General features: G+C 51.1%; 2 protein-coding genes across 10 annotated transcripts in view; both read left to right on the forward strand.

Moving 5' to 3' along the window:
* The window catches only part of myt1la (myelin transcription factor 1-like, a), a 37,631-nt gene extending 16,447 nt beyond the window's left edge, over window positions 1-21,184 (forward strand). The window contains exons 6-25 of one of the 9 annotated variants that reach the window (XM_037448757.2): window positions 615-1,114; window positions 2,328-2,958; window positions 3,465-3,898; window positions 5,155-5,289; window positions 6,757-6,847; window positions 8,439-8,549; window positions 8,676-8,899; window positions 10,283-10,563; window positions 10,829-10,846; window positions 11,222-11,446; window positions 12,383-12,507; window positions 12,910-12,978; window positions 14,480-14,542; window positions 14,624-14,707; window positions 16,301-16,522; window positions 16,676-16,767; window positions 16,851-16,954; window positions 17,034-17,180; window positions 18,004-18,066; window positions 18,599-21,184. In XM_037448757.2, coding sequence (XP_037304654.2) covers window positions 615-1,114; window positions 2,328-2,958; window positions 3,465-3,898; window positions 5,155-5,289; window positions 6,757-6,847; window positions 8,439-8,549; window positions 8,676-8,899; window positions 10,283-10,563; window positions 10,829-10,846; window positions 11,222-11,446; window positions 12,383-12,507; window positions 12,910-12,978; window positions 14,480-14,542; window positions 14,624-14,707; window positions 16,301-16,522; window positions 16,676-16,767; window positions 16,851-16,954; window positions 17,034-17,180; window positions 18,004-18,066; window positions 18,599-18,739 — 3,760 coding nt within the window. In that variant the 3' untranslated portion in view covers window positions 18,740-21,184. Of the gene's footprint in view, window positions 1-614; window positions 1,115-2,327; window positions 2,959-3,464; window positions 3,899-5,154; window positions 5,290-6,756; window positions 6,848-8,438; window positions 8,550-8,675; window positions 8,900-10,282; window positions 10,564-10,828; window positions 10,847-11,221; window positions 11,447-12,355; window positions 12,508-12,909; window positions 12,979-14,479; window positions 14,543-14,623; window positions 14,708-16,300; window positions 16,523-16,675; window positions 16,768-16,850; window positions 16,955-17,033; window positions 17,181-18,003; window positions 18,067-18,598 lie in introns of all 9 variants that reach the window. The other 8 variants (XM_037448753.2, XM_037448755.2, XM_037448758.2 and 5 more) reach the window with 8 other exon arrangements.
* A 365-nt stretch (window positions 21,185-21,549) lies between these two features.
* The window catches only part of e2f6 (E2F transcription factor 6), a 3,698-nt gene continuing 561 nt past the window's right edge, over window positions 21,550-24,686 (forward strand). The window contains exons 1-9 of the mRNA XM_037448766.2: window positions 21,550-21,862; window positions 22,484-22,765; window positions 22,955-23,043; window positions 23,166-23,206; window positions 23,307-23,493; window positions 23,637-23,792; window positions 23,950-24,064; window positions 24,233-24,374; window positions 24,464-24,686. The exon at window positions 24,464-24,686 is cut by the window's right edge and continues 561 nt beyond it. Of these exons, the coding sequence (XP_037304663.2) occupies window positions 21,746-21,862; window positions 22,484-22,765; window positions 22,955-23,043; window positions 23,166-23,206; window positions 23,307-23,493; window positions 23,637-23,792; window positions 23,950-24,064; window positions 24,233-24,374; window positions 24,464-24,501 (1,167 nt within the window). The 5' untranslated portion in view covers window positions 21,550-21,745 and the 3' untranslated portion in view covers window positions 24,502-24,686. The remainder of the gene's footprint in view (window positions 21,863-22,483; window positions 22,766-22,954; window positions 23,044-23,165; window positions 23,207-23,306; window positions 23,494-23,636; window positions 23,793-23,949; window positions 24,065-24,232; window positions 24,375-24,463) is intronic.

Consider the following 24,686-nt stretch of genomic DNA (forward strand, 5'->3'; position numbering starts at 1 on the left):
ATAATTGTGCTCGCTGTTTTAGAGCAATTAAAGCAGAATTTTCCCAACAGTTAATGACTATTATGGGATTTGCGTAATTGAGGCCCTGGTTGAATAAGCTGTGGGTTTATTTATTTATTTAGTTTTAGCTCGTGGTCGAGTCCTGCTCTCTGCTTCTGGTCCTCTTATGACAATAAACCACGTCAGACTCAATCTACACAGTGGCACTCGATCCCCTCAGGTCTGTGACAACCTCCATCAGGTCTCAAGTTAGAATTTTAGTCCCGTGCGTCCTTCAAGGCCCCCCCCCCCCCCGTGTGGGTCAAAACCCACGCAGCGCGCACAGGAAGTGGCCGTTGTCATAGCGCCGAAGCCTCGAGTTTAGGACACTTGTGCATTTGTGTTCTGTTCTGATTGGACGAAATGGAGCGGGTGACCTGGTCCTCAGGCTCTGGGGGGGTCCGATGTGAGCCGGCTGTGGCCCCCGAGTGGCTCCTCTGACCTGAGAATCATCTCCTGTCGGAGGAGCAGGAGGAGCAGGAGGCGCGTGGGGGTCGGGGATTGAACATTGAGAGGGGGGGGGGGGGACAGAGATGGTTACTGATGGTGTTCTGTGACCTCTGGTCTCTCTTCAGCGTCTACGGCTGCCCGCTGGCCAAGAAGAGGAAAGCTCTGGAGAAACAACCGCTGGAGCCGGCTGCCAAGAGGAGGCCCTTCCTCCCGCCCTGCAACGGGGGGGAGGAGGAGCAGCCCGGCGCCTACGCCCGATACCACGGCCGAGCCCCGGAGGCCGGGCCGGAAGGGAAGGAGCAGGGCGAGGTAGTGGAGGAGGACGAGGAGGAAGAGGAGGCGGAGAGGGAAGGCGATGAAGACGGGGAGGACGAGTTCTCGGAGGACAACGAGGAGCAGGAGGGGGAGGAAGAGGAGGAGGATGAAGAGGAGGAGGTAGATGTGGGGAGAGCGGGTGTGACAGTGGGAGGAGAGCGGGCGGAGGAAGAGGAGGAAGAGGAGGAGGAGGAGGAAGAGGAGGAGGGGATGTACGAGGAGGAAGAAGAAGTGGAGGATGGTGATGATGAGGAGGATGAAGGCGAGGAAGACGAGGAGGAGGAAGAGGAGGAGCCACGTCGTCAGCATGGTGAGTTTCCTGATTCTCTGTTTCTGCTTTTTGGAACATTAATGAGAATAGTTTGTGTCCAACAAGACAAATAAAAACAGTAAAAACATTTTAAAAAAGCAATTCAATCTTTAATGGTTATTGCTGAAAAATTACAGACAATAAATAGGGTCAAAAATATGAAAACCAAAAGGGTGATTTTGATGATGTGTGGTTTATGTTTGAACCTTTTTTTATTGTGCTGTCACTCATGATGCTCCGCCCCTCTCTGTTGATGCTCCGCCCCCGATGACACATTAGTGCCAAAAGCGAATATCAAAAAATATAAAGTGAAGAATGACAAAAAAAGAATTATGGAGCTGAGTCAAAACTATATTCAATTCAAATGTTGTCCAAATTAAGATCAAAACTTAAACTTTCAGGTTCACATTTGTCTTTCAAATGATCAAAACCTTTGGCCTGGATTTAATTCAGACTTAATTGGGGATCCTTCTGATCGTCGTGGTCGAGCTTCTGAGCCTCTGAGCTCCTGTGGACCACGTCCTGCAGGAGAAGAGGAAGTGATGAGAGCTGCTGAGACGAGTCTGCGGTAGACCAGATGCTCTCTCCCTCCCCCGACACCCCCCCCCCCCCACCACCACCACCACCTTGTCCTCAATCGCTTCTGACAGCGCCTCACGAATAATCGGGAGAGGAGCTGTGCTGAGTTATTAACTCCCCCCCCCCCCCCCATCCCTCCTCCTCGTGTCACATGCGCTCGGCTTCTCCTCCTGAGAATATTTATGGCTCCCGAATCGGAGCACCTCACCCGCCTCCCTTTTCAATTCCTCTGCTCTCACTCGCGTCTCCGTCCCCCCAAAAAAATCCACAGCGAGGCTTGGCGGGGGGGGGGGGGGGGGGCTGCACAGCTCCGGCTGTGTGTTTTATGCGAGTAAATAGTGGATCATAATTGGGAGGGACGCTGCTGATGTATTCAGGAGAATATGAGAAGAAACTGGGCTCGTCAGCACCGCTGAGTCTATCACAGGCTGTAAAAAGCTTCCTTTCCTTTTCATCTGCAGGATTATTATTCTGTAAATGAACAGATGGTTATAAAATCTACCAAATTAATCCATTTCCTCTTTTGTTTTTGACCAATTACCGGCGTGTGGTTTGTGGTGCGGAGTAGCGGGCTGTGAGGCGAGGTTTGTGTATCTGGATGTCTGCGAGGCTTCTTTCTCTCTCTCCGTGACAGCAGAGAACCACTTCAAACCCGCCGGACAATCAAAGCTGCTCCTCATCCAGAAGGACGACAACAACAACCACCACAACCACCACAGCTGCACCGCCGGCGCCGGCAACGGCACCGGGGAGGACTACGAGAACTACGACGAGCTGGTCGCCAAGTCGCTGCTCAACCTGGGCAAGATCGCGGAGGACGCCGCCTACCAGGCGCTGACCGAGTCCGAGATGAACAGCAACTCGTCCAACAGCGGCGGGGAGGACGAGGACGACGAGGAGTACGGCGGCGGCCGCAAGGGCGAGCTGAGCGTGGACCTGGACAGCGACGTGGTCCGGGAGACGGTGGACTCCCTGAAGCTGCTGGCGCAGGGACACGGCGCCATGCTGCCCGAGGACGGCTACCCGGACGGCGCCATGCTGGGCGACGCCGGCCACCACGCCAACGGGAGGCCCGGCGCGAGGGCCCCGGCGGACGAGAGCGAGGAGGAGGTGTGCCTCAGCAGCCTGGAGTGTCTGCGGAACCAGTGCTTCGATCTGGCCCGCAAGCTGAGCGAGACGCAGGCGTGCGACCGCCCGGGCCTCCACGCGCTGCACCACCAGCTCCAGATCCCAGCCGACCACCAGGTGGTGCACCACCTCAACAGGTGAGCCTTTCGATGGGGTTTTCCATCTACTTTGGTGTCCCCGCGAAAGGCTGCGCAGGTACATCAAAGCCTTATTCGTGCTTAGGACCCACGTTAGCGTGATTAGCGGCGGGTCGTCTCTGAAGGGAGGCACAGGTGCCGCGTGGGATCAAAGGGAAACGAGCATAACGGCAGGAAACAACAGGTTGACTTTAGAGCTACAGGTTGTTAGTCCTCGTATCGTTGGGACCCGACATCAGCCTCCACCGAGGGGCCTTAAAGGGGGGGTAACCTCCGGTTCTGCTCTTAAAGCTGCATCTTCTCCACTGGCCACAGATAGAAGCCTATTAAATATATATAATTATATCTCTCAAGCGCCAGACCAAGGGTATCTTGTTTTAAAGGAACAAAAGCAGACTCCAGATGGTTTGAACTTCTAGTTTCCTCCTCAACTCTCAGTCCCAACTGGCACCCCAGTGATCCGTCACTCACTGGCGGCCATTTCTGGTCCCACCGCCGGGTCTCAGGTACGACAGCTGCCAGCAGAGCGCCCAGGAGGAGCACCGGTCCCTGGAGCGCAGCTACTCCGACATGGTGAACCTGATGAAGCTGGAGGAGCAGCTGAGCCCGGGCTCCAGAGGTTACCCCACCAGCTGCAGCCAGGAGGGCGACGAGGACACCACGTCGGTGGCCTCCGACCGCTCGGACGAGACCTTCGACATGGCCAAGGGGAACCTGTCGCTGCTGGAGAAGGCCATCGCCCTGGAGTCGGAGAGGGCGAAGGTCATGAGGGAGCGCGTCGCCTCGGAGCACTCGCTGCCCCGCCGGGAGCACCACCACCACCACCACCACCACCACCACCGAGGCCACGGCGAGCACAGCTCCCGCCTGAGCTGCGCCGGCGAGGAGCGCAAGTCCAGGATGCACCACGACGGGCTGAAGAGGGCGTACTACCCGAAAGGTGAGAGCCGCCGGAAAACACCCCGTCCGCGTGTCTTCGTTCAGTCGGTGCCTCCTCGGATGGTTCACATCGGAGAGAGAGAAAAGCTCTCTGTCTGGGAGGCTTTTTTCTGCCGGGTCAGGGCTATTTTTACCAGGACCTCCGGATCCAAACTTAGTTCAGCCAGTCAGTCGGTGAGTGGAGCTCGGCAGCGTCACACGGCATCGGTGTTCACCTGAAACGCGCTGTCGGATGATACAAATAATCTCTACATGTTCGTCCATGTTCCCTCTCCAAATTCTGCCTGTTTTCTATCGCCTGTCACATGTGACTTGGATCTGCTTATTTTTCTCCAAAGAGTCAGCGAGGAGGGCTTTTTACCCTCAAAAAACACACAACTGTAACTTTAACATCCCCCTCTTCCCCGGATTGGACCATTTCTGACTCTTAAAACCCTGTCGTGTTATTTCTGAAATTTTGCACATGGCGTCCGATGAGATAATGGGCCTCGTTTTCAGCCTTCAGGAGCAACACGGTTTTGTCTTTTCCCCCCCCTGCAGATGCTCGGTTCTCCTCTGACAGCAGCTTATGTTGTTAAAATAGGCCGTCGTGGGAACATCAGACGGCCGGCTCGTCGGGCATGAGTAATGGCAATCTGCTAGGAGAGCAAATCCATCCGCGTGACGCTCTCTTCGGCCTATTTCTCCGATTCCGCTCGAACGCGCCTCCCTCCGGCCGGCGGTGCGGTTACCGGCTTCTCATTGGCTCATTTTCATTGGAGTAAAATTCCCCTTTAGTCCACGGGAAACCTTCACGACCATCAACAGTCCCGTCGGGGACCTGCCGCTCCAGATCGACCCAAATCGGCACCGTTTAAACAACGACGTTGTGCTCATGGCCTTCAGTCTGAAGGAGCGGTTCCCAAACTGTGGGGGGCGCCCTCTAGGGGAGGCGCAGTGTAATGACAGGGACGCAACTTCATCACCACGCCGATAAAACAATACAAAATGAAATGATAGGAAACGCAAGTGCATCATGTTGTGAAGACAGGGCACTGCATCGTATGGTGGCACATAATGTCCTGATGTCCTAATGTTGTGAAGACAGACAGAGAGAGAGAAAAAGAGAGATTTATGTGTAAATCAGACAGTCTGAGCACCACAACAACAGCAGGTACAAGTGTGAAACTATAAGGAGGCTCGTCCGTCCCCGGGCTTCACAATAAGAGCGTCTTCCAGCCTGTGGTCTCACCTCACGTCTCTCTGTCCTCTGTCCAGACTCTTCCCGGGGGGACAAGAAGGAGAGCAAGTGTCCGACGCCGGGCTGCGACGGCACCGGCCACGTGACGGGTCTCTACCCGCACCACCGCAGCCTGTCCGGCTGTCCCCACAAAGACCGCGTCCCTCCCGAGAGTAGGTCCCCCTGCCTGTCTCACGCCGAGCAGAGACCACGATGGGGGGCTTTGCTCATTTCTCTGGAGGCAAAGCGCTCGCTGGTCGAGGCGGGAGATTAGGGATCAAACGGTGTTCAAATCGGGCAAAAATAAAAGACTTTAATAAGGAAGATGGAACAGCGGCGTCATAGAAGATCGAAGATACAACTGCTTCTCACTTCATTTGATCGGTTGAGATCTTCTCAGTTCAGTCGTTTAGTTTATTTCAAGGAAGCAGTGGAGTATAATTTATTCAGATTCATCGTAAACAAGAGAGACAGAAACAAGAGGAAGAGGTGACCTCTGACCTTTTAAAGACCATCATAAAGACCATATCTGCATTCCTTTGGCTCCTCCCAGTCCAAAGAATCAGAATGAAGGTCAATGATGGAGCAAATAAAAGCTCACGCAGTTAAATGCAGGTTTACAGGCGCTGACTTTACGTGATGCTGCTGATTTGTTTTTCTCTGTGTGGCAGCAGCTGTAAAATAATAGTTTTCCAATGCTGCGTTCAGGTTCCATAATAATAAAATGCAGCAGATCAATAGCTCAATGAAGGCCCATTCAGGCTGTTGAGTTATTATCGAGGTTTCATTTGAACAAAACCAGATCGTTTTGCCTCTGAGAAATGTTGCTGGAAGCTAAAACCCTCATCGGGTAAAAGTGACGGACATCCGCTGTGTCTTCTGCTCAAAAACCAAACCGATTTCCCTACGAGAGACATTGATGATCCAGACCTTCACCTCCTGACTTTGTGTCTTCAGGACACAAAGGAGAGGCTCAGATTTCTTTAGTTGTTGCATCACATGACTTGTTGGATGGATTGTGTAGCGGTGAAACGATGTTGGACATGTCCTCCGTCATGTCCTCCGTCATGTCCTCCATCATGCATTCGTCCTGCATGACTCCACACCTGTGTTTCTTTTATACTTTCTGTTTGACTTCCTGAAAGCTGAGCGCAGGATTTTGCAGCAATTTGTCATGAATCAGAAACTAATTTGCAATCGTGTGACGAAACGTATTCAGACTTCAAAGTTGTTTTTCTTTTGCTTCAGTTTTTTCTTTCCTTTCCTCCTTCCTCATCACAGCCGCCTGATGTCTGGTTTCAGTCCATGACGTGAAGTGCATGAACACAACAAAAGTCTATTTAAATACATGATTTTCTGGTCTTTTAGCAACTTGTCTCATTTATCTGAAGCAACCACCATCACTAATATTCCTGAGCCCAAAGAATACAAGTTGGATTTCTCAGAGGCTCGATGTTACACAATGATGATAAACCCCAGCGGGAAAGGACCCCCCCCCCCCCTCTGCACCTGGCGGAGGTCGTGTGTCCTCTCCCGCTGGCCGTCACCACGCCGCCCGCCTGCATGCCGAGCCGCCGCAGTAACTCTCCTGTCTGCTCCTAACCCTCGCTGTCTTTCTCACCTTCTCCTGTCTGTCAAAGTCCTTGCCATGTATGAGAATGTTTTAAAGTGCCCCACACCCGGCTGCTCTGGACGGGGTCATGTCAATAGCAACCGGAACTCGCACCGCAGGTGAGTGACAGCGGCCAAAAAACGGAGCAAAACGTGGCTGGACATGTGAATGTGGAGGCTGGGGGTGTGCGCGCCAGGCTGATGGGTGGACGCACACTTCCTGTTTACTTTGCATATCCAGAAGGTGGAATGGTCTTCAAGGCCCGGGAATGACGCGGCGTTTTATTCGCTCAGGTCGGGTGTTACGAGCCGCTCTCGTTTTTACACACAAGATCCTCTTTGACCCCTCTGGTGCCGCTGTTTTTGTCCCAAAGAGGGCTTTTGGTCTCCTGGTACCACAGAATGAGCACATTCATTCGCATGAAAGGATCTGCGTGGCTGCAACTCTCCCAGGATCAGAATGTGGTGGACAAGAAGGGGGCTTTAATTAATGTTTGAGCTTAAGGTGCATCAGCAGACCGTCACACACACACGCACACACACGCACACACAGACACACACACGCACACACACAAACACACACACTTTGAATTATGTAAAGTGATTAGGATTCACACTCTTTTTCTCACACATACGTAGAGCCTCAAATCACAGACACAGATTCGTGCACACACACAGACACACACACACACACACACACACACACACACACACACAAATGATCTCACAGACAGCCGTGCAGACAGAGGAGCTCACACACACACACGGCTCAGACGTGGCCGCGGGGTGTGTTATGTAGCACAGCTCCGCTGGGAAAGGAAACAAAGCGCTAGCTAGCTAGCGTAGCCACCGTTAGCTAGCAGCTTTCATGTCTGGCAGTTGCCATGGAAACGCCTTCATAGCAGCAGCAGCATCTGCCGTGCTGGTCCGTCACACAATGCTCACACGCTCCTATCAACCTCTAAGTGTGAGTGTGTGTGTGTGTGTGCGTGTGTGTGCGTGTGTGCGTGTGTGTGTGTGTGCGTGTGTGCGTGTGTGTGTGTGTGTGTGTGTGCGTGTGTGTGTGTGTGTGTGTTTAACAGGCTTTCATTCCTCTCGTGTATGAAGTGATTAGGAATCACCCGGAGTGACAGATGGAGGGAGAAGTTTTAGTTTTAAATACCGTTTCTCTTTTAGTCCAAAACTCACAGCAGAAAAAAACCCGTCAGAGACTTTTTTTGGGAAGAAAGCGGTTTGTCTGGAGGTCAAAAGGCTTTCAGGACGTGAGCTGACCGACTGGTTCTATCGTCACTTTATTTAGTCATGAGGTGATGCAGGACTTCATGTGACCAGTCAGTAAGATGGCAGATAGTTAGTTAGCTAGTTAGTAAAGAGTCACCACACCAGGAAGTCATTGGAACCAGTCAGTCAATGAACAATTAATCAAACAGTCAGAAACCCTCAGTCTCTAAACTCTGTAAACCAAATCAGTAAACCAGTCAGTAAACCAGTCAGTAAACCAGTCAGTAAACCAGTCAGTAACCAGTCAGTCATCATAAAGTCAAACTCAATTCATAATTCAGTGTGAACCTGTGTGTGTGGACAGTACAGTGTATGTAATCAGGCTGTGTGCTGTCTCCCTCCCTCCTCTCCTCTCCTCCTCCCTCCCTCCCTCCCTCCCTCCCTCCTCTCTTCCTCCCTCCCTTCCTCCCCCCCCCCCTCCTCCCTCCAGTCTGTCCGGCTGTCCCATCGCTGCAGCAGACAAGATGGCGAAGGTCCACGAGAAAAGCATCCCGACTGAGAGCGGCAGTAAGACCAATCAGACGTCAGACCGCGTGCTCAGGTACCGCCCACCTGGGTTAGAGCGTGTGGCAGTGGACACAAAGTTGTGTTACCTTTTACACAAGGCTGTGGTAAATGTTAAGAAGACGTTTCTGTGCGTAACCCCCCCCCCCCCCCCCCTCTGCAGGCCGATGTGCTTCGTGAAGCAGCTGGAGATCCCTCAGTACGGCTACAAGAACAACGTCCCCACCAGCACCCCGCGCTCCAACCTGGCCAAAGAGCTGGAGAAGTACTCCAAGACCAGCTACGACTACGGCGGCTACGACGGGCAGCACGCCGCCGCCTACGGGAAGCGCGGCCTCGCCTCCAAGCTGCCCCCCGGCCGGGACCCCTCCCCCAGGGGCTACGACGGTGGGTCAGGGTTTGACCTCCTTCATCCGCACAAGGGTGGGATTTAAATGAGTTACAGGAAGAATCAGAGAGAAGCAGGTGTGGTTCAGTCACATGACACATTATTATTATTATTATTATTATTATAACAGAGTCCTGCAGCCATCCCCAGTGTGAAGGATCCCTGCTCCCACTGCAGGGAGAACAATACGTGACGACAAAAGCTTGACACACACAGACAGACACACACAGACACACACAGACACACACACACAGACACACACATGCTCTGTACAGTCTTTGTTACAACGCTGGAAAAACAACGGTGTTTTCCACCTCTCCACATGGAGTGAAGATAAAGAGCAGAGAGAAGAGTTTTGGAAATGCTGAGCCAAGAGGCTTTTTGGGCGGAGGTGATGTGGAGGGAGGAGGTGCAGATGGAGGGAGGAGGTGCAGATGGAGGGATTGTGAAGCGGGACGGAGATAATGGAAGCGAGTTTCTTTGGCTGGGAGCCATTAGCGAGACGCAGGGAAGAGAGGGAGGTTTTTTAGACGAGGTGTCTCCCCCCCTGATATCACCCCTCCTCTCAGCATCCTTCCCTCCCTTCTCTCCAGCATCCTTTCCTCCCTCCTCTCAGCATCCTTCCCTCCCTCCTCTCCAGCATCCTTTCCTCCCTCCTCTCAGCATCCTTCCCTCCCTCCTCTCCAGCATCCTTTCCTCCCTCCTCTCAGCATCCTTTCCTCCCTCCTCTCCAGCATCCTTTCCTAGCCTGCCCTACAGCTGACTATTTTGTCCTCCTCTTAGTTCTTTCAGACACAATACGATGATTTTATGAACCACGCTGTCATAAAATAATATAACATAATATATAATACATAATGATAATAATAATGTCCTAATAGAGGAACACAAGTATAAACGTGCCTCATTCCCATAAAACTTGATAACTGTTTATTTGCTTCCTGATGAATAATCACAACATAAATATCACGTCTTTGTTTCCCTTCATCTATTTTTATTTCTTATTTCTAAATGAAGCTCAGCCTCTTTTTGGACATTTCGGATCCATCTGCTGCAGTTTGGATGAGCGCCAGAACCAATCTAACACATCAACCCTCCGTGTGTGTGCGTGTGTGTGTGTGTGTGCGTGTGTGTGTGTGTGTGCGTGTGTCTCTGTGTGTCTGTCTGTGTGTGTGTGTGTGTCTGTGTGTGTGCGTGTGTGTGCGTGTGTGTGTGTGTGTGCGTGTGTCTCTGTGTGTCTGTCTGTGTGTGTGTGTCTGTGTGTGTGCGTGTGTGTGCGTGTGTGTGTGTGTGTGCGTGTGTCTCTGTGTGTCTGTCTGTGTGTGTGTGTCTGTGTGTGTGCGTGCGTGCGTGTGTGTGTGTGTGTGTGTGCCTCCCTGCAGCTAAGCGCTACTGTAAGACGTCGAGCCCGGCCAGCAGCACCACCAGCAGCTACGCCCCCAGCAGCAGCAGCAGCCTGAGCTGTGGAGGAGGCGGCGCTGGAGGAGGAGGAGGAGGAGGAGGAGGAAGCAGCGCCAGCAGCACCTGCAGTAAGAGCAGCTTCGACTACACCCACGACATGGAGGCGGCCCACATGGCGGCCACGGCCATCCTCAACCTGTCGACCAGGTGCAGGGAGCTCCCCCACGCGCTGGGGGGGAAACCCCAAGACCTGCTGACTCAGGTAGAGACACACACACACACACACACACACACACACAGACACACACACAGACACACACGCACACACGTCCTGTCCTCCAACAGCGATGACACACATCACAAACAAATATACAAGTCGATGTTGAAATGTGTGAACCGCGGATGAGGCTGTGATGTGTCTTTTTGAGCCATCACTTGACCTTTGACCTCGGGCACCTGCAGCTGTTCTAGCTGAGGGACGCTAACTAGAGCCTCTGGATAAACTGTTTTTTTCTCCATGTTTCCAGATCTCAGCAGTCCACTTGGTGAGTACAAAGTTATTATTACCGCCTGTGGAGTGTGAGGTGTGAGGTGGAGGAGGAGGAGGGTGGGGGGGGGCAGCGTGCCTTTAACAGGGGTTAATCTGGATCTCAATCTGGATCTGGATCTGGATTTGAGATGAATATTCTCACATTCTGAGGCTTGTATTGATGTTTGAGGTTTCACTCGATAAACTTCATGTTCTCAGAGGGGGGAGGGGCTGGTGGAGAGTAAAGAGGAGGAGAAACCCCCCCAAAGGGTTGAAGGTGGGGTTTTAGGTGGAGGAGGTGTTTTACAGCAGCAATTAAAATCTCTGCTGCTTCGGTCGGATCCGTTTCCTGTGATTTGTGACCACTTTAAAATGCCCCCCCCCCCCTCAGAGCCCCGTGGGCGACCTGGATGACGGGGGCCCGCTGGACGTGGGGGGCCAGCCCGGCGGGCCGGAGGGCAGCGGGACGGTGCTGACCCCCCTGCAGCCCATGTCCCCCCAGCGCCAGGCCCTGCTGAGCAGCCGCTGCTACCAGCTGAGCGAGGCCGACTGCTGGGACCTGCCGGTGGACTACACCAAGATCAAACGCCTGGGGGGCGAGGAGGAGCACAAGGAGGTAAGGGGAGCCTCCCCCCCCCCCCGCATGCTGCTCATGTACACACACCCCCCAGGGAGCTTTTACCCTCTTATGACAGCGTACAACAGTGTGTTACTACAAAAGTCCTGGAACCTGAGGGTTAGTTACGTGTTTTCAAAATAAAACTCACCTTCACAAAAAGAAAAAGGTTGAACATATGATGGTGAAATAGTTTGTTATGTGTAATAAAGATGGTGAAAGCTCCAGGAGAGACGATGACGTCTCGCATGGAGTTTAAAGTCTTTATACTTTTTGATTGTTTGGATGAATATGCATCGATTCGGTGAGACAGCGTGTGAATGTTTGTCAGTAAAGCTCTAAAAAGCCTTTTTTTAATCCACATCTCCTCAGTTTGTGGATTCTTATTGTGTTTCCTTTATAATCAGCTCAAACCTCAAAGACGTGAGAGAGAAGAGTCCCTCGACCTGAAACTTCTCCTTTCCAGATTAACGTCAGGCTGCACGTTGAATAAATCACATTTAAATGTAAAGATGTAATTATTTTCAGACCAAATTGAAGCTCTAAACGCCACTCAAGCTCGATTAAAGGCTTTAACCACAGAATGTAATATTTAGGAGGCCTGTGTGCAAAGCAAGGAGGTCATTTGAAGCGTGAAATTGAGAGATTTAAGGAAGCCAGACTTGTTGTTCACACAGATTAGCAGATGATTAGGCTTTGTGAGCCGTGTACAGAGATGCTGCTCCTCTAACAACGAGCACGTCGCTCCTAAAGCGGTGAATGAAGAAGAACGTGCGCACGTGAACATCTCTCCAGCTCCGTGTTCAATGCTTTGAGTTTAGAAGAAGCTCCCAAACTAAAACAAATCAATAATGAGAAAAGGCTGCAGAGGACAAAGGCTGGCTGAGAACCCGCGGTGACGCCTCGTAGTCTGCGTACTTCTCGTCCCTGCACCAGGCCGACCAGCTGGACCCCTTCCAGGAGCTGCTGGAGGAGCAGCGCTACCCAACCGAGGCCCCCACGCCCAGCCCCAAGCACCACAAGTACCCGGCCTGCAAGGAGGGCAAGAAGGAGCTCCTCACGTGAGGCCCGCACACGCGCACCCACACGCGCACCCACACGCGCACCCACACACGCACCCACACGCGCACCCACACACGCACCCACACGCGCACCCACACACGCACCCACACGCGCACCCACACACGCACCCACACGCGCACCCACACGCGCACCCACACGCGCACCCACACGCGCACCCACACGCGCACCCACACACGCACCCACACGCGCACCCACACGCGCACCCACACGCGCACCCACACGCGCACCCACAAACGTATATTTCTTTGTTTCACTCTTCAATAAATAACAAACTGAGGCACAAGAAAAAAGGTTGTCATTGATGAAAGGATTATTCCGTCAGTGCTGAAACGTCTTCTGAGGGTTGTTGGGTGGTTGAGTTTGCGTCTCTCCTCCGGCAGGCTGTCCAGCTGCCAGCTGGCCGACAAGAACATCCGCGGGATGATGGCGACCAACTCTCAGGACCTCAGGTGAGTCCCCTAGAGACCAGAACCCTGAACCCGGGCCCCACATCACGTCATCCCTCTCACTTCCTGGTTGGACCCTCCTCCAGGCCGACATGAGAGCTGATGGTGAAATAATGTCATTAATAGTTTGTGTGCATGTTTTTACGTTCCATCTGGACCCCTTTGTTTACTCTTTGTTTACTCTTTGTTTACCTTGTTCTGCTTCCCCCTGTGACATCGTGTTTAACGCAGGCAGAAACCTCAAGGTGCATTCTGTGTAGTGACCAGCAGGGGGCGACTCCTCTGCTCCCATAGACGTCTATGAGGAAATGACTCTACTTCTGTGTAGTGACCAGCAGGGGGCGACTCCTCTGCTCCCATAGAAATGACTCTACTTCTGTGTAGTGACCAGCAGGTGGCGACTCCTCTGCTCCCATAGACGTCTATGAGGAAATGACTCTACTTCTGTGTAGTGACCAGCGGGGGGCGACTCCTCTGCTCCCATAGACGTCTATGAGGAAATGACTCTACTTCTGTGTAGTGACCAGCAGGGGGCGACTCCTCTGCTCCCATAGACGTCTATGAGGAAATGACTCTACTTCTGTGTAGTGACCAGCGGGGGGCGACTCCTCTGCTCCCATAGACGTCTATGAGGAAATGACTCTACTTCTGTGTAGTGACCAGCGGGGGGCGACTCCTCTGCTCCCATAGACGTCTATGAGGAAATGACTCTACTTCTGTGTAGTGACCAGCAGGGGGCGACTCCTCTGCTCCCATAGACGTCTATGAGGAAATGACTCTACTTCTGTGTAGTGACCAGCAGGGGGCGACTCCTCTGCTCCCATAGACGTCTATGAGGAAATGACTCTACTTCTGTGTAGTGACCAGCAGGTGGCGACTCCTCTGCTCCCATAGACGTCTATGAGGAAATGACTCTACTTCTGTGTAGTGACCAGCGGGGGGCGACTCCTCTGCTCCCATAGACGTCTATGAGGAAATGACTCTACTTCTGTGTAGTGACCAGCAGGGGGCGACTCCTCTGCTCCCATAGACGTCTATGAGGAAATGACTCTACTTCTGTGTAGTGACCAGCAGGGGGCGACTCCTCTGCTCCCATAGACGTCTATGAGGAAATGACTCTACTTCTCTCTTGATTTATTCCCTCAGTAAACATTGTAAACATGAGTTTATGGTCTCAGTCTCTAGTTTCAAGTCTTCTTCAATGCAGCATGATGTTCATTTAGTGGATGATGGTCCATTTAGAGTCAAACAGACCATGAAGAGGGGATGCTTTGGGCGGGGCTATGCAGTGATTGACAGGTCTCACCAGAGACGTCCCTGCGTCCTCCTCTGTCCAAATGTTGTAACTTCCGTTGATGACGAAAAACGACAAACTCCAGGATTCAAAGCAGCGTTCCACAAACCGATGAGATGCCCCGACGCCGCCCTGTGCTTCTTCAGGGGGGTCACGTCTGTGGGGGGGGAGGCCGAGTCGCTGTTTGACCCCCTTGTGTTTGTGCCCCAGGTGTCCGACCCCCGGCTGCGATGGATCTGGACACATCACGGGAAACTACGCCTCCCACAGGAGGTACAGTGCCTCCACCTACCAACTAACAAACACCATGCCGAGGACAGGCCGTCCCTTCACAGTGTGACTTCTGTCCCGCAGTCTCTCCGGCTGTCCCCGAGCCAAGAAGAGCGGCATCAAGATCCTCCACAGCAAAGAGGACAAGGACGACCAGGAGCCAATCAAGTAAGGCCTCCGTGCCGCTCTGAAGTGAGCGGGATTATGACCAACCCTCTAATTAGAGGGTCTTTACTTTGAACTACGTCCTCACCTCCACCTCATGGACCACAGACCTCCATCTCCTCCATCTCATCCATCTCCATCATTCAGCTCCACCTGCAGCATGTCAGTCCAACGCCAGGACGAATGAGGAGACATGATGTGGACCTTTAAGAAGTTAGTATTAACACTGTGGTTTCTGCTAACTTCTTAGAAACATTGACGCCGTCACAAGAAAAAGCATCTAGACACCAAAAAATGTCATGTTTTTATTGTGAAAGGTACGGAGAGGAAGGAGAAAGATCTGCCATGTAAAGCTTATGACACAGGCAGGTTGCATAAAGACATATAAAGTGTAGACTTGTCAATCAGCGTCTAGCCCCGCCCTAAAGACTGACTCAAAATGGACCATCATTCACTAAATGAACATCATCCACCTCTATTCAAATGCGCTGACCTTTCCAACTTCAGGAAAAGAATATTTGAGAGAAGGAGGTCAGTCCCCCCCAACGCCCCCCCCCCCCCCTCTGCTCCCAGCAGCCCCGGAGCACTAAAGGTTAGCGTGACCTTTCCCTTAAAGGCGACCTTGAGCATGATGAGTTCAGCGCAGCCAGCTGCTGCCGCCACCTCCACCGGCCTCGTTAAGGAATCCCAATTAGGAGCAGACCCGAGCCGGCTGGGGACGCTCGGCTCGTCCTCATCAGCCCAAATGTCAACGGCTTTTAGGGAAGGGGGGGGGGGGATCATCAGCAGAGTGAGAGGCGTCACTGTAGCTCAACGTTGTCCTTCAAACTCACCCCCAAAACCCAGAGGGGCTCCGGATGCCTGCAGAGGGTTAAATAAAGAGGTCAAAAACCAAGCCGACATATTAAATAGTTTCATTTTGAATCACAGGCTGTTTATGAGAAGCACTCATCGGTTTGTGGACTGACGGTTGGGTGGATTTTGGGGGAATTTGCCCGCCGCCATGTTGTTGAACAGGAAGTGACCATATCTGGACTGAGCAGGCAAGATTGTTGGTTAAAACCTGTCAATCATTGTGTAGCCCCGCCCTAAAGCATCACCTGCTTTATGGTCTGTTTGACTCTAAATGGACCATCATTCACTAAATGAACATCATGCTGCATTGAAGAAGACTTGAAACTAGAGACTGAGACCATAAACTCATGTTTACAATGTTAACTGAGGGAATAAATCAAGAGAGAAGTAGAGTCATTTCCTCATAGACGTCTATGGGAGCAGAGGAGTCGCCCCCTGCTGGTCATCATAGAGGATGCAGCTTTAACGCATGGTGCTGTGTCAATGCTCCTGTGTGTGTCTGCATGACGTCTCTATTGGACGCTCAGAAAGACGCGTTGCAAGAGCGGAAATTCAATTGAATGAAGAAAAGATGACAGGACTTTAAGTGATATTCTTCTGCATTTGTTTCCCAAACGTAAGGAAATGTTTACGGTTTACGACCTGCAGAAATCGGATGGAACGACGATCAGAATTCCATTCAACGGCCACTATTTACACTCGTTGCCCCCCCCCCCCCCCCCCCCGCCCCCCTTTCCCCAGGTGTCCGGTGCCGGGCTGTGACGGACAGGGTCACGTGACGGGGAAGTACGCCTCCCACCGCAGCGCGTCGGGCTGCCCCCTGGCGGCGAAGCGCCAGAAGGACAACTACGTCAACGGCTCGCAGTTCGTGTGGAAGTCGGGGAAGACGGACGGCATGAGCTGCCCGACGCCCGGCTGCGACGGCTCGGGACACGTCAGCGGCAGCTTCCTGACCCACCGGAGGTGGGCGTGGCTCTGTGTCATTCTGTGTCTACGCCTGCATGTATTCACACAATCGTGCACCGTTAGAGCGACTTTCCCGTCCTGTCGGTTTGCGTGACGCGACGAGCCGTCGGCAGACGGCGAGCTTTGGTCAACGCGTGTGTTTGATTGCAGCCTCTCCGGGTGTCCCCGGGCCACCTCGGCCATGAAGAAGGCCAGGATGAGCGGCGTGGAAATGCTGACGATCAAGCAGAGGGCGAGCAAAGGTCAGACGAAGCCCTGACCCCCCCGGAAACGCGGAGGAAGAAAAGCAAAGATCCCCCTGAACTTAAATCAAATGTTGTTTCAGGCATCGAAAACGATGAAGAGATCAAACAGCTGGACGAAGAAATCAAAGATCTGAACGAGTCCAACACTCAAGTGGAGTCCGACATGATCAAACTGAGGACACAAGTAAGTCCAGTACAGATACACAGATGCCTCATACGTACCCCCCCCCCTGGGCTGCCTCTAATGGCCTCCCTGGTCCCAGCAGATCACCACCATGGAGACCAACCTGAAGTCCATCGAGGAGGAGAACAAGGTGATCGAGCAGCAGAACGACTCGCTGCTGCACGAGCTGGCGAACCTCAGCCAGTCGCTCATCAACAGCTTGGCCAACATCCAGCTTCCACACATGGTGAGCGGCCCCCCAGCGCCCCCCCCGGATAGAAAGACCAGTAGATGTAAATAATAAGTGCTGAATCCACAGAGGGTTCTGTTTCGTTAGAATTAATAAACTGCCAGTGAAATGAGATCCGAATCATTTAGAGGATTTTTGTATCTGGACAGAATTATTTTTTTAATGAATCCTAGTTTGATCTTTACTGACTTGAACTAAAAAATTCATTTCACTTTGCCAATTAGTCCGAGGGAGTTTAGATCCGCTGTTTCATGTTTAATGTGCTAAAAGGGTTTATTTATTATAAATACTCAGCTGTGGGAAAGTAAAAAGATCCAAACCGACCCGACTCTCAGGTTTTATTTCTTTACTCATCTGCTTCTTTCAGTTTGTCACCTTCTTTTTTTTCCCAGCAGTCCATGCTGTGCTTCTTCTTCTTCTTCTTCTTCTTCTTCTTCTTCCTCCTCTTCACACAAACGGGAGGCTCCGCCCCCTCCTCGGTCCGAGCGCTAATTGGATAATCTCTCTCTCGCGAAGGCTCCCTTCACACCGCGGAGCAAATGAAGATTAATAATAATAATATTAATAATAAATGTCTCATATGAAGTGTAAAATATCACAAAAAGAGGTCGCGTCCCTTTTTGTTTCAGTTTGTTGATCGTGTTGATTTGTGAGGATTTGCTCTGCGGTGTGAAGGCAGCCCGAGGGGATCGAAGGCAGACGTGTGTGTGCGTGTGTGCGTGTGTGCGTGTGTGTGTGTGTGTGTGTGTGTGTGTGTGTGTGTGTGTGTTGTGTAGCCTCAGAAGCCCTAATAGCCTTCTCTGTACACCCTCTCCTGTAGAAACCTGCAGCACAGAAAGAGGCCCCAGTAAAGCATAGCTGCTGTGTACAGATGCCTCACAGAGTAAGAGACCCATTTCTCCTTTATCCAATGATCCTTCTCTTCTGCACCCCCCCCCCCCCCACCCCCACCTTTCTAAAGGTAGATCCCTGCTCTTCACTTCCTGTTTTAACAATGACCAGCAAGGCTCTTATGGACCGAGAACAGGAATCGAGTAATGACCTGTGAAGCCTTTATTAAAACTACTCAATGAACGCTAACTAGTTGTGTCCCCCCCCCCCGTCTGACCCCCCCTTTTGCTTCCAACATCCTGGTTTTGTCTCCATGTGGCAAACATTCCACGTCCATCCATCCTGCAGCTGATCATTCCTACGTTTGCATGGTTTGGAGCGTTGAGCTTCTCAGGCTGAAGTACGGATAGTAATCTGAATCAAATAAGGAATACATCTCCCTGGTGGGGGGCCTCCCCCCCCACCTTCACCCCCCCCCCCCTCGCCCCCTTTCTTCCAAACCTCCCCCCCACAATGTCTGCAGAGAGAGAGCTGGTGATTGTGCAGAAGGTGCAGAGTGTAACCGAGTGTCTTCCCTCTCTCAGGAGCCGATGAACGAGCAGAACTTTGACACGTATGTGAGTACACTGACTGACATGTACACCCACCAGGACCAGTACCAGAGCCCGGAGAACAAGGCGCTGCTGGAGAACATCAAACAGGCCGTTCAGGGGATCCAGGTTTAGAGCCGAAAACAAAAAGAAAAAAAGGTCAAAAAGGAGGAGCAGGTTGTTTTTCGCTGATCGGCCGTCGCTCTTTTAATTCTTCTGCTGTTCTGCTCTCGACTCCATTGGTCTTTTTCAAATGATTTTCATTGTCGTTGCCTTGCTTTCAAAAACGTTTTAAACGAACATTCACGTTTTGTACATTTTCATATGACCTAAAATAATGTGATGTACTGTTTATAGCTGCTGATGCACATTCCAGTGTATATGTATGTATTTATTTATTGTGAGCTTGAATCATTTCCTGATTAAACTGGGTGTCACGGGTGTAAAGGGGGGGGTCGGGGGGGGGGGGGTTACCGGAAGAGCAATCATTCAACAAAGCTTTTCTCGCCGGAGGCGGTTTCATTAACGGATGTAATTGGTTCATTTTGGAAGCGGACTTTTGAAACACGGCGACACGCAGACGGGTCGTCCCGGTTGGTTCCCACCTGTCCTGGTCCCGTCACTCTTCTTCGTTGGTGCGTAAAGACGAAACGGCCACAGAAAAACGTGGGAGACAATCTGCCATCCCCCGTTTGTTTTACTCCTCGCCCTTTGAAGCGTAGCTATTAGGACAACGTGTCAGCAATATTGGTATGATAATCTGAAATCCTTTGGATGTGGGATGCAATCTACACGGAGAAAAACAACGTTTGGGTATATGCAATTTCTTATGAATAAAACTAGCAGAGAGCGGATAGATCTTTTTACTAAATATAAATGTGTTGCGTTTTGTACAAACCTTTTACTACAATCACGTTGTGGGAGTGAAAGGCCTTCGGTTCCGTCGTGTTGGACACCTTGGTTTCCATGTTTTGATGTTTTTCCCGCTGAGACGCACCTGACGGGGCGAAAGGCTTCGTAGACGTGATTCTTTCTTTCTTTCTTTCTTTCTTTGTGAAAAAGGCCGACGGCTCCACTGGGACTTACAGGGTCAAACGTCCCCCATCCCTCATTGTATATTGCACTCGTTCTGTAGAAGAAAAAAAAACGTCTTTCCAATCACGCGCCTCGGCGGGACGCGGGCGCCGCCGCGGTGACCAAGCAGCACTTTTTTTTTTTTTTTTTTTTTAACGGTGGTTGATTGTTGGTCTAAAAGGAGGCGAGTTGGAAAGGTGCTGGTGGAACGCCGTGGATCATGCATGCACTTTATGGGAGTATGTCAAAGTATATCACGCTTTGTGGAGACGGAGACTTTTTCACTGTTTGAAGGAAGACTCCCCCCCCCCCCACTGAAGGAAACCCCACACAGAGCACAGGGGTGAACTGCGACTCCCAAGGTGCATTGCAACCAATCAGATTGAAACTTGTCGTTAACGATGGGCGGAGACTAAAAAGATTATTCTTTGAATTCGGGGTCAATAGTGTATAAATCCGGTAACTGTGGCCCTGTGCTTTGGTCGGGTTGTTACTCCGTCTCCATGGCAACGACGGCCCAAAGGCTCATGGGTACCGAGGCGCTTAGAGACGCCCAAACAGACGGTCAACAAACAGCAAGCTGATCGAAAACACATCAGTCCGATTCAAGGTTTTACATTTTGGGATGTCGTTTCCCAGAATGCCTTTCAACAGAGAGAGGTTTTCACAGTCATTTAGAATATATTAAATATATATATATTAAATATATATATAAGACACAGCCCCAGACTTAGAATCAGGAGTCACACACATTCTCTCACTTTGTGGTGTGTCTGGAATATTTTTGTAATTCTAAAAAGACATTTAAGGGGGAAAAACAAGTTCTCTGATAGCGTTTTAGTGGAACATTTCTCTGCCATCAGTCGAGTTTGAACCGTTAGAAACATTCAGCTGGGGGGAGTTTTCCTTCAAAGATGCTTCTTCCTTTTTGGACTTTTCTTCACATCTCCGTCCAAAGCTTCGTGTCTGCAGCTTCCTGCCAGTAAACTACTGCATTAGATAGACTGACAGCTTGTATTTTTATTGAGTCAGTTATTCTAACTGACAACAAAGGAAATGGGAGTTAAAGCACAATTCTGCCACTTAAAGAAGGTCAATAGACTAGATGATGTAATATCAGATGTAAAAGCTAAACTGTAACTATTTACATAGAGAATTTCAACACTAACATGTGACATGCTAGAATGCAAAAATAAATCCATATGAATATTTGTGAAGTCATACGTTTATGAAAATGTTTGTTTGTTTTCAGCGGCGCATTGATGAGGGGTTTTTATACAACATTCATTTCCTCTCTTTTTACCCCTTTTTTCTGTGCTACCCGTTACCTTTCAGCAGCAGTTTTCTTACCACATGGCATGGGTTTTTGTTGATATTTTACCTGTATGTTTAAGGTCACGAGATACGCTACGTGATATTTTAAGTTGACTTGTGAAGTTTGTACAATTTCTATCATGCTGGTGTTGGCATCTCTTGCTCTGAATAAATCTTGTGTTGCGACACTGATCACGACCCTTTCTTCTCAATCGGAAGCTGGTATTTAGCATTGTGTGCTTTAGTCTCATTACATTCCTGTCAAGTATATTTCAATTCCTTTGAGGCAGCTAGTTTCAAATAGCTTGGATGAAAGTCAACTTGTGAAACTTAAATCCTGATGGAGATAAATAACAGGAGACAGGATTGGTGTTAATATATCACAATATATACCTCCGACCAAATATTATTCAGATCCCTTACATGAACGAAGTACTTTTACATTGACCAGTAAACTGTTGTAATTCGTCAACATGTAGGTGTAGTAACGGTTACCTGACTGTAGGGGGCGCTGAATTGGCGCGCTCTGCTATATCTCCCCGCCCTTTGCTTTACTTCCGGGTCACAAACAATCCTTTTCCGGTTTTGTAAAACAACAGTGAAACACGACGTAAACAAACCGGGAGAGTCGCGTCGTGGCGGCGGGTTTTGTTGACGGTTGTTCGCGGGACTGCTGCGCGGAGGGATGCACCGTTAGCGCGGCTTGGCTCGGCTCGGTTCGGTTCGGGTGGCCGACTAACCGTCGGCGTTACCATGGTGAAGTGTGTCGTCTCCGGGTGTCAGAGCCGCGTGACCTCCGTTAACCGGGGGATCTCCAACCGGACACAGAAACGGTTCTTCTGCTTCCCGGGAGACACCGCGAGGGCCAAGGTGCGAATTTAACCAACGATAAGAGACGTCGTTCTACGCAACGTCACGTTACTCGAGTGAAAGACGTCCATCTTTCTTCTGGCTAACGTTAGCTTAATGCTAACCCACCGTTTTAGCTAGCTAGAAGGAAAACTTGCCTGTGGGTCAACCGCCGTACACGTCACCAGTGTGTCGTCACAGACCGCTAAACGTTACTGGTGTGACGTCACAGGCTGCTTTCGTTACGCTAGCTAGTATTCCGGGGAAAGACAATGACATTTAACACCGATGTGAACACACGTTTTACCAATTTAGACAAGGAACCAGCTGTTTAATGTTGATTGAATTTGTTGACTTATTTAGCTTCACCTTTATTTAGATATGCATTTATTTCAGGTTTAAAAGGGATTCCCATAGTAAATGAGAATGAACAAAGTTTGTTTTCCTTTTAAAGACTAAATCTCGAGTAATGAGTAATCACTCTATAAAGCAGCAGGAAAATAAACACATCTTCTGCATGTTGGAATGAAGCTTCACCTGTAAATAAGTTCACAGTTTAAACCGATGATTGTTAGACTGATATTGTGCTCACGGTTGGTTAGAAGCTGTCTGGTCTTCACCCGATGACCTCGTGTTCTTCAGGTGTGGCTGGCGGCGCTGAGGGAGACGGACAAGCAGGACTCGACCGAGCAGCACTGGATCTGTGAGGACCACTTCCTGCCGGAGGACATCACGTCCGCCGGCGTCAATAGCGACGCCATCCCCATCATGCCCCCCTACCTGGACGGGCCCATGGGCCTGGTCAGCCCCTGGGGGGCCCAGTCGTCCGAGGAGGACGATCAGTGGGCCCCCGGCGATGACGATGATGATGATTACGATGAAGGTGGATTCGCTGCTCCTGTTGTAGCGGAGCCTCCACAGCAGGTCAGGAGAAGTTCATTTTATCACAGACGGGGTTAATTGTGCTTTTTAAATAAGGATTATTATGATTCACTCGAACCATTCAATCAGCCCCCTGAACCACTTTATGCAGAGTCGAGTTATTTTTATTTTACAACTCAGAATTTGATCCTTTTTATTTTGGTAAATAATCTGACTTCTCACTTTCTTCAGAGGCAACCGGAGGCGCTTCGACCTTCGGTTTCACTTTCTGAGTTTCAGAATCCAGCCGCCAGGCCGACCTCAGAAGCTGCTACGACCGAGTAAAGCGCCTCCCATTTCTCTCTCTGCTCATTAGCTTTTATTATGGAATCAATTTAATAACTTTTACTTGTATCAATTTAAAAGGCTGTGATCACAGTTTATTTTGTCTCTTGTGTTCCAGCGTAAATGTTCTTGAGAAGAAGATCCATAGCAAAAGGATCGGTGCGTGCTGCTGTCATTGATTCATTCATTTCTTCTCTCTGTGTGTGTGTGTGTCAGCTCGTCTTCCAGCTGTAACTGTGTTTTTCTCGTGGTGATCCAGATGTGTCGCTGTGGATGCTGACTCAGCGTTTCCTGGAGCTGCTGCTGGCGTCTCCGGACGGCTCCGTGGACCTCCGCCACGTCACCGCCGTGCTGCAGACCCGCCGCCGCCGGGTCTATGACATCACCAACGTGCTGGAGGGAATCAGCCTCATCAAGAAGAAGTCTGCCAACAAGTTCAAGTGGATGTGAGTGATCCCATTGTCATTATGTCTGCTTTTATAGTTCCTCTACAGTAGTTATCCTCTCTCATCATCCCTATTGATCCTGCTAAGACACTTCATGGGAACCGCTGTGGAAGTCAGCTGATGGCCTGTGACTGTCGTTGCAGAGGCAGCTGTCACATCTCCAGCTTCCTGAGGACCCACCAGCAGAAGTTCCAGAGGGAGCTGGACAACCTGAAGCTGGTGGAGGACACGCTGGACTCGCTCATCAAGACCTGCGCCCAGCAGCTCTTCGGCATGACCGACGACGAGCAAAACGCTGAATATCCTTCCACCCCGACGGGTCCACGGGACCGGGCTGCCTTCAGAATCCACTTGCACCTGTCTAGAAGGATGCACAGCTGCTGGAGAATGTTGGGTGTGGGCTTCATCAGGTTCACCGCTAATGCATCAACAATCTTTAACGTCTTCCTCCTGCACGGCGGCCTACGTGACCCACGAGGACGTCGGCCGGCTCGCTGCCTTCCAGGAGCAGACGGTGCTCGTGGTCAAAGCGCCGGAGGAAACCAAGCTGGAGGTCCCGCCCCCCAAAGAGGTGAGGAGAACACACACACACACACACACACACACACAATCGAAAACACACTAAATAGAAGTTTCTTTTGCTGTAAATACCTTGAAATTTTGTTGACGGCAACCATTGTGTGTGTGTGTGTGTGTGTTTGCGCGCATGTGTGTGTGCGTGTGTTGATTGTTGATGCAGGATAACATCCAGATCCACCTGAAGGGGGGGAGGGGTCCCATCACGGTTCTGACCTGTGACATCGACACGTCTTCGGCAGAGACGAACCGCTGCTTCTTGACGCTGGAGGAGAGTCGCATCGAGACCACGCCGCTGCTCCCAGGTGACCCCCTCCCACCCCCCCAAAACACACACAGCCCCCCCCCCCCCCCCCTCCCCTCGGCTGCAGTGTCTAACGTTGTGTGGTTGCAGCGTCCGGCAGTCCGCTGAGCGCGGTGCAGAGCGCGTAGCCACCAGACGGCCACCAGGAGGCGCCGGCCGTCCACCGAGGCTGAATCAACCCACGGGAGCCTGAAGGCATCGTCTGTGGGCACCAGGGGGCGCCGCCCCCACGTGGTGCCGCGTTTCAAAATGTACAAGCAGCTGAGAACATCGGATCAACGAGGATATTTAACCGTTTAATTTTCACCGCTGT

The sequence above is a fragment of the Pungitius pungitius genome, chromosome 20 (assembly GCF_949316345.1).
Source record: "Pungitius pungitius chromosome 20, fPunPun2.1, whole genome shotgun sequence".
NCBI classification, from domain to species: Eukaryota; Metazoa; Chordata; class Actinopteri; order Perciformes; family Gasterosteidae; genus Pungitius; species Pungitius pungitius.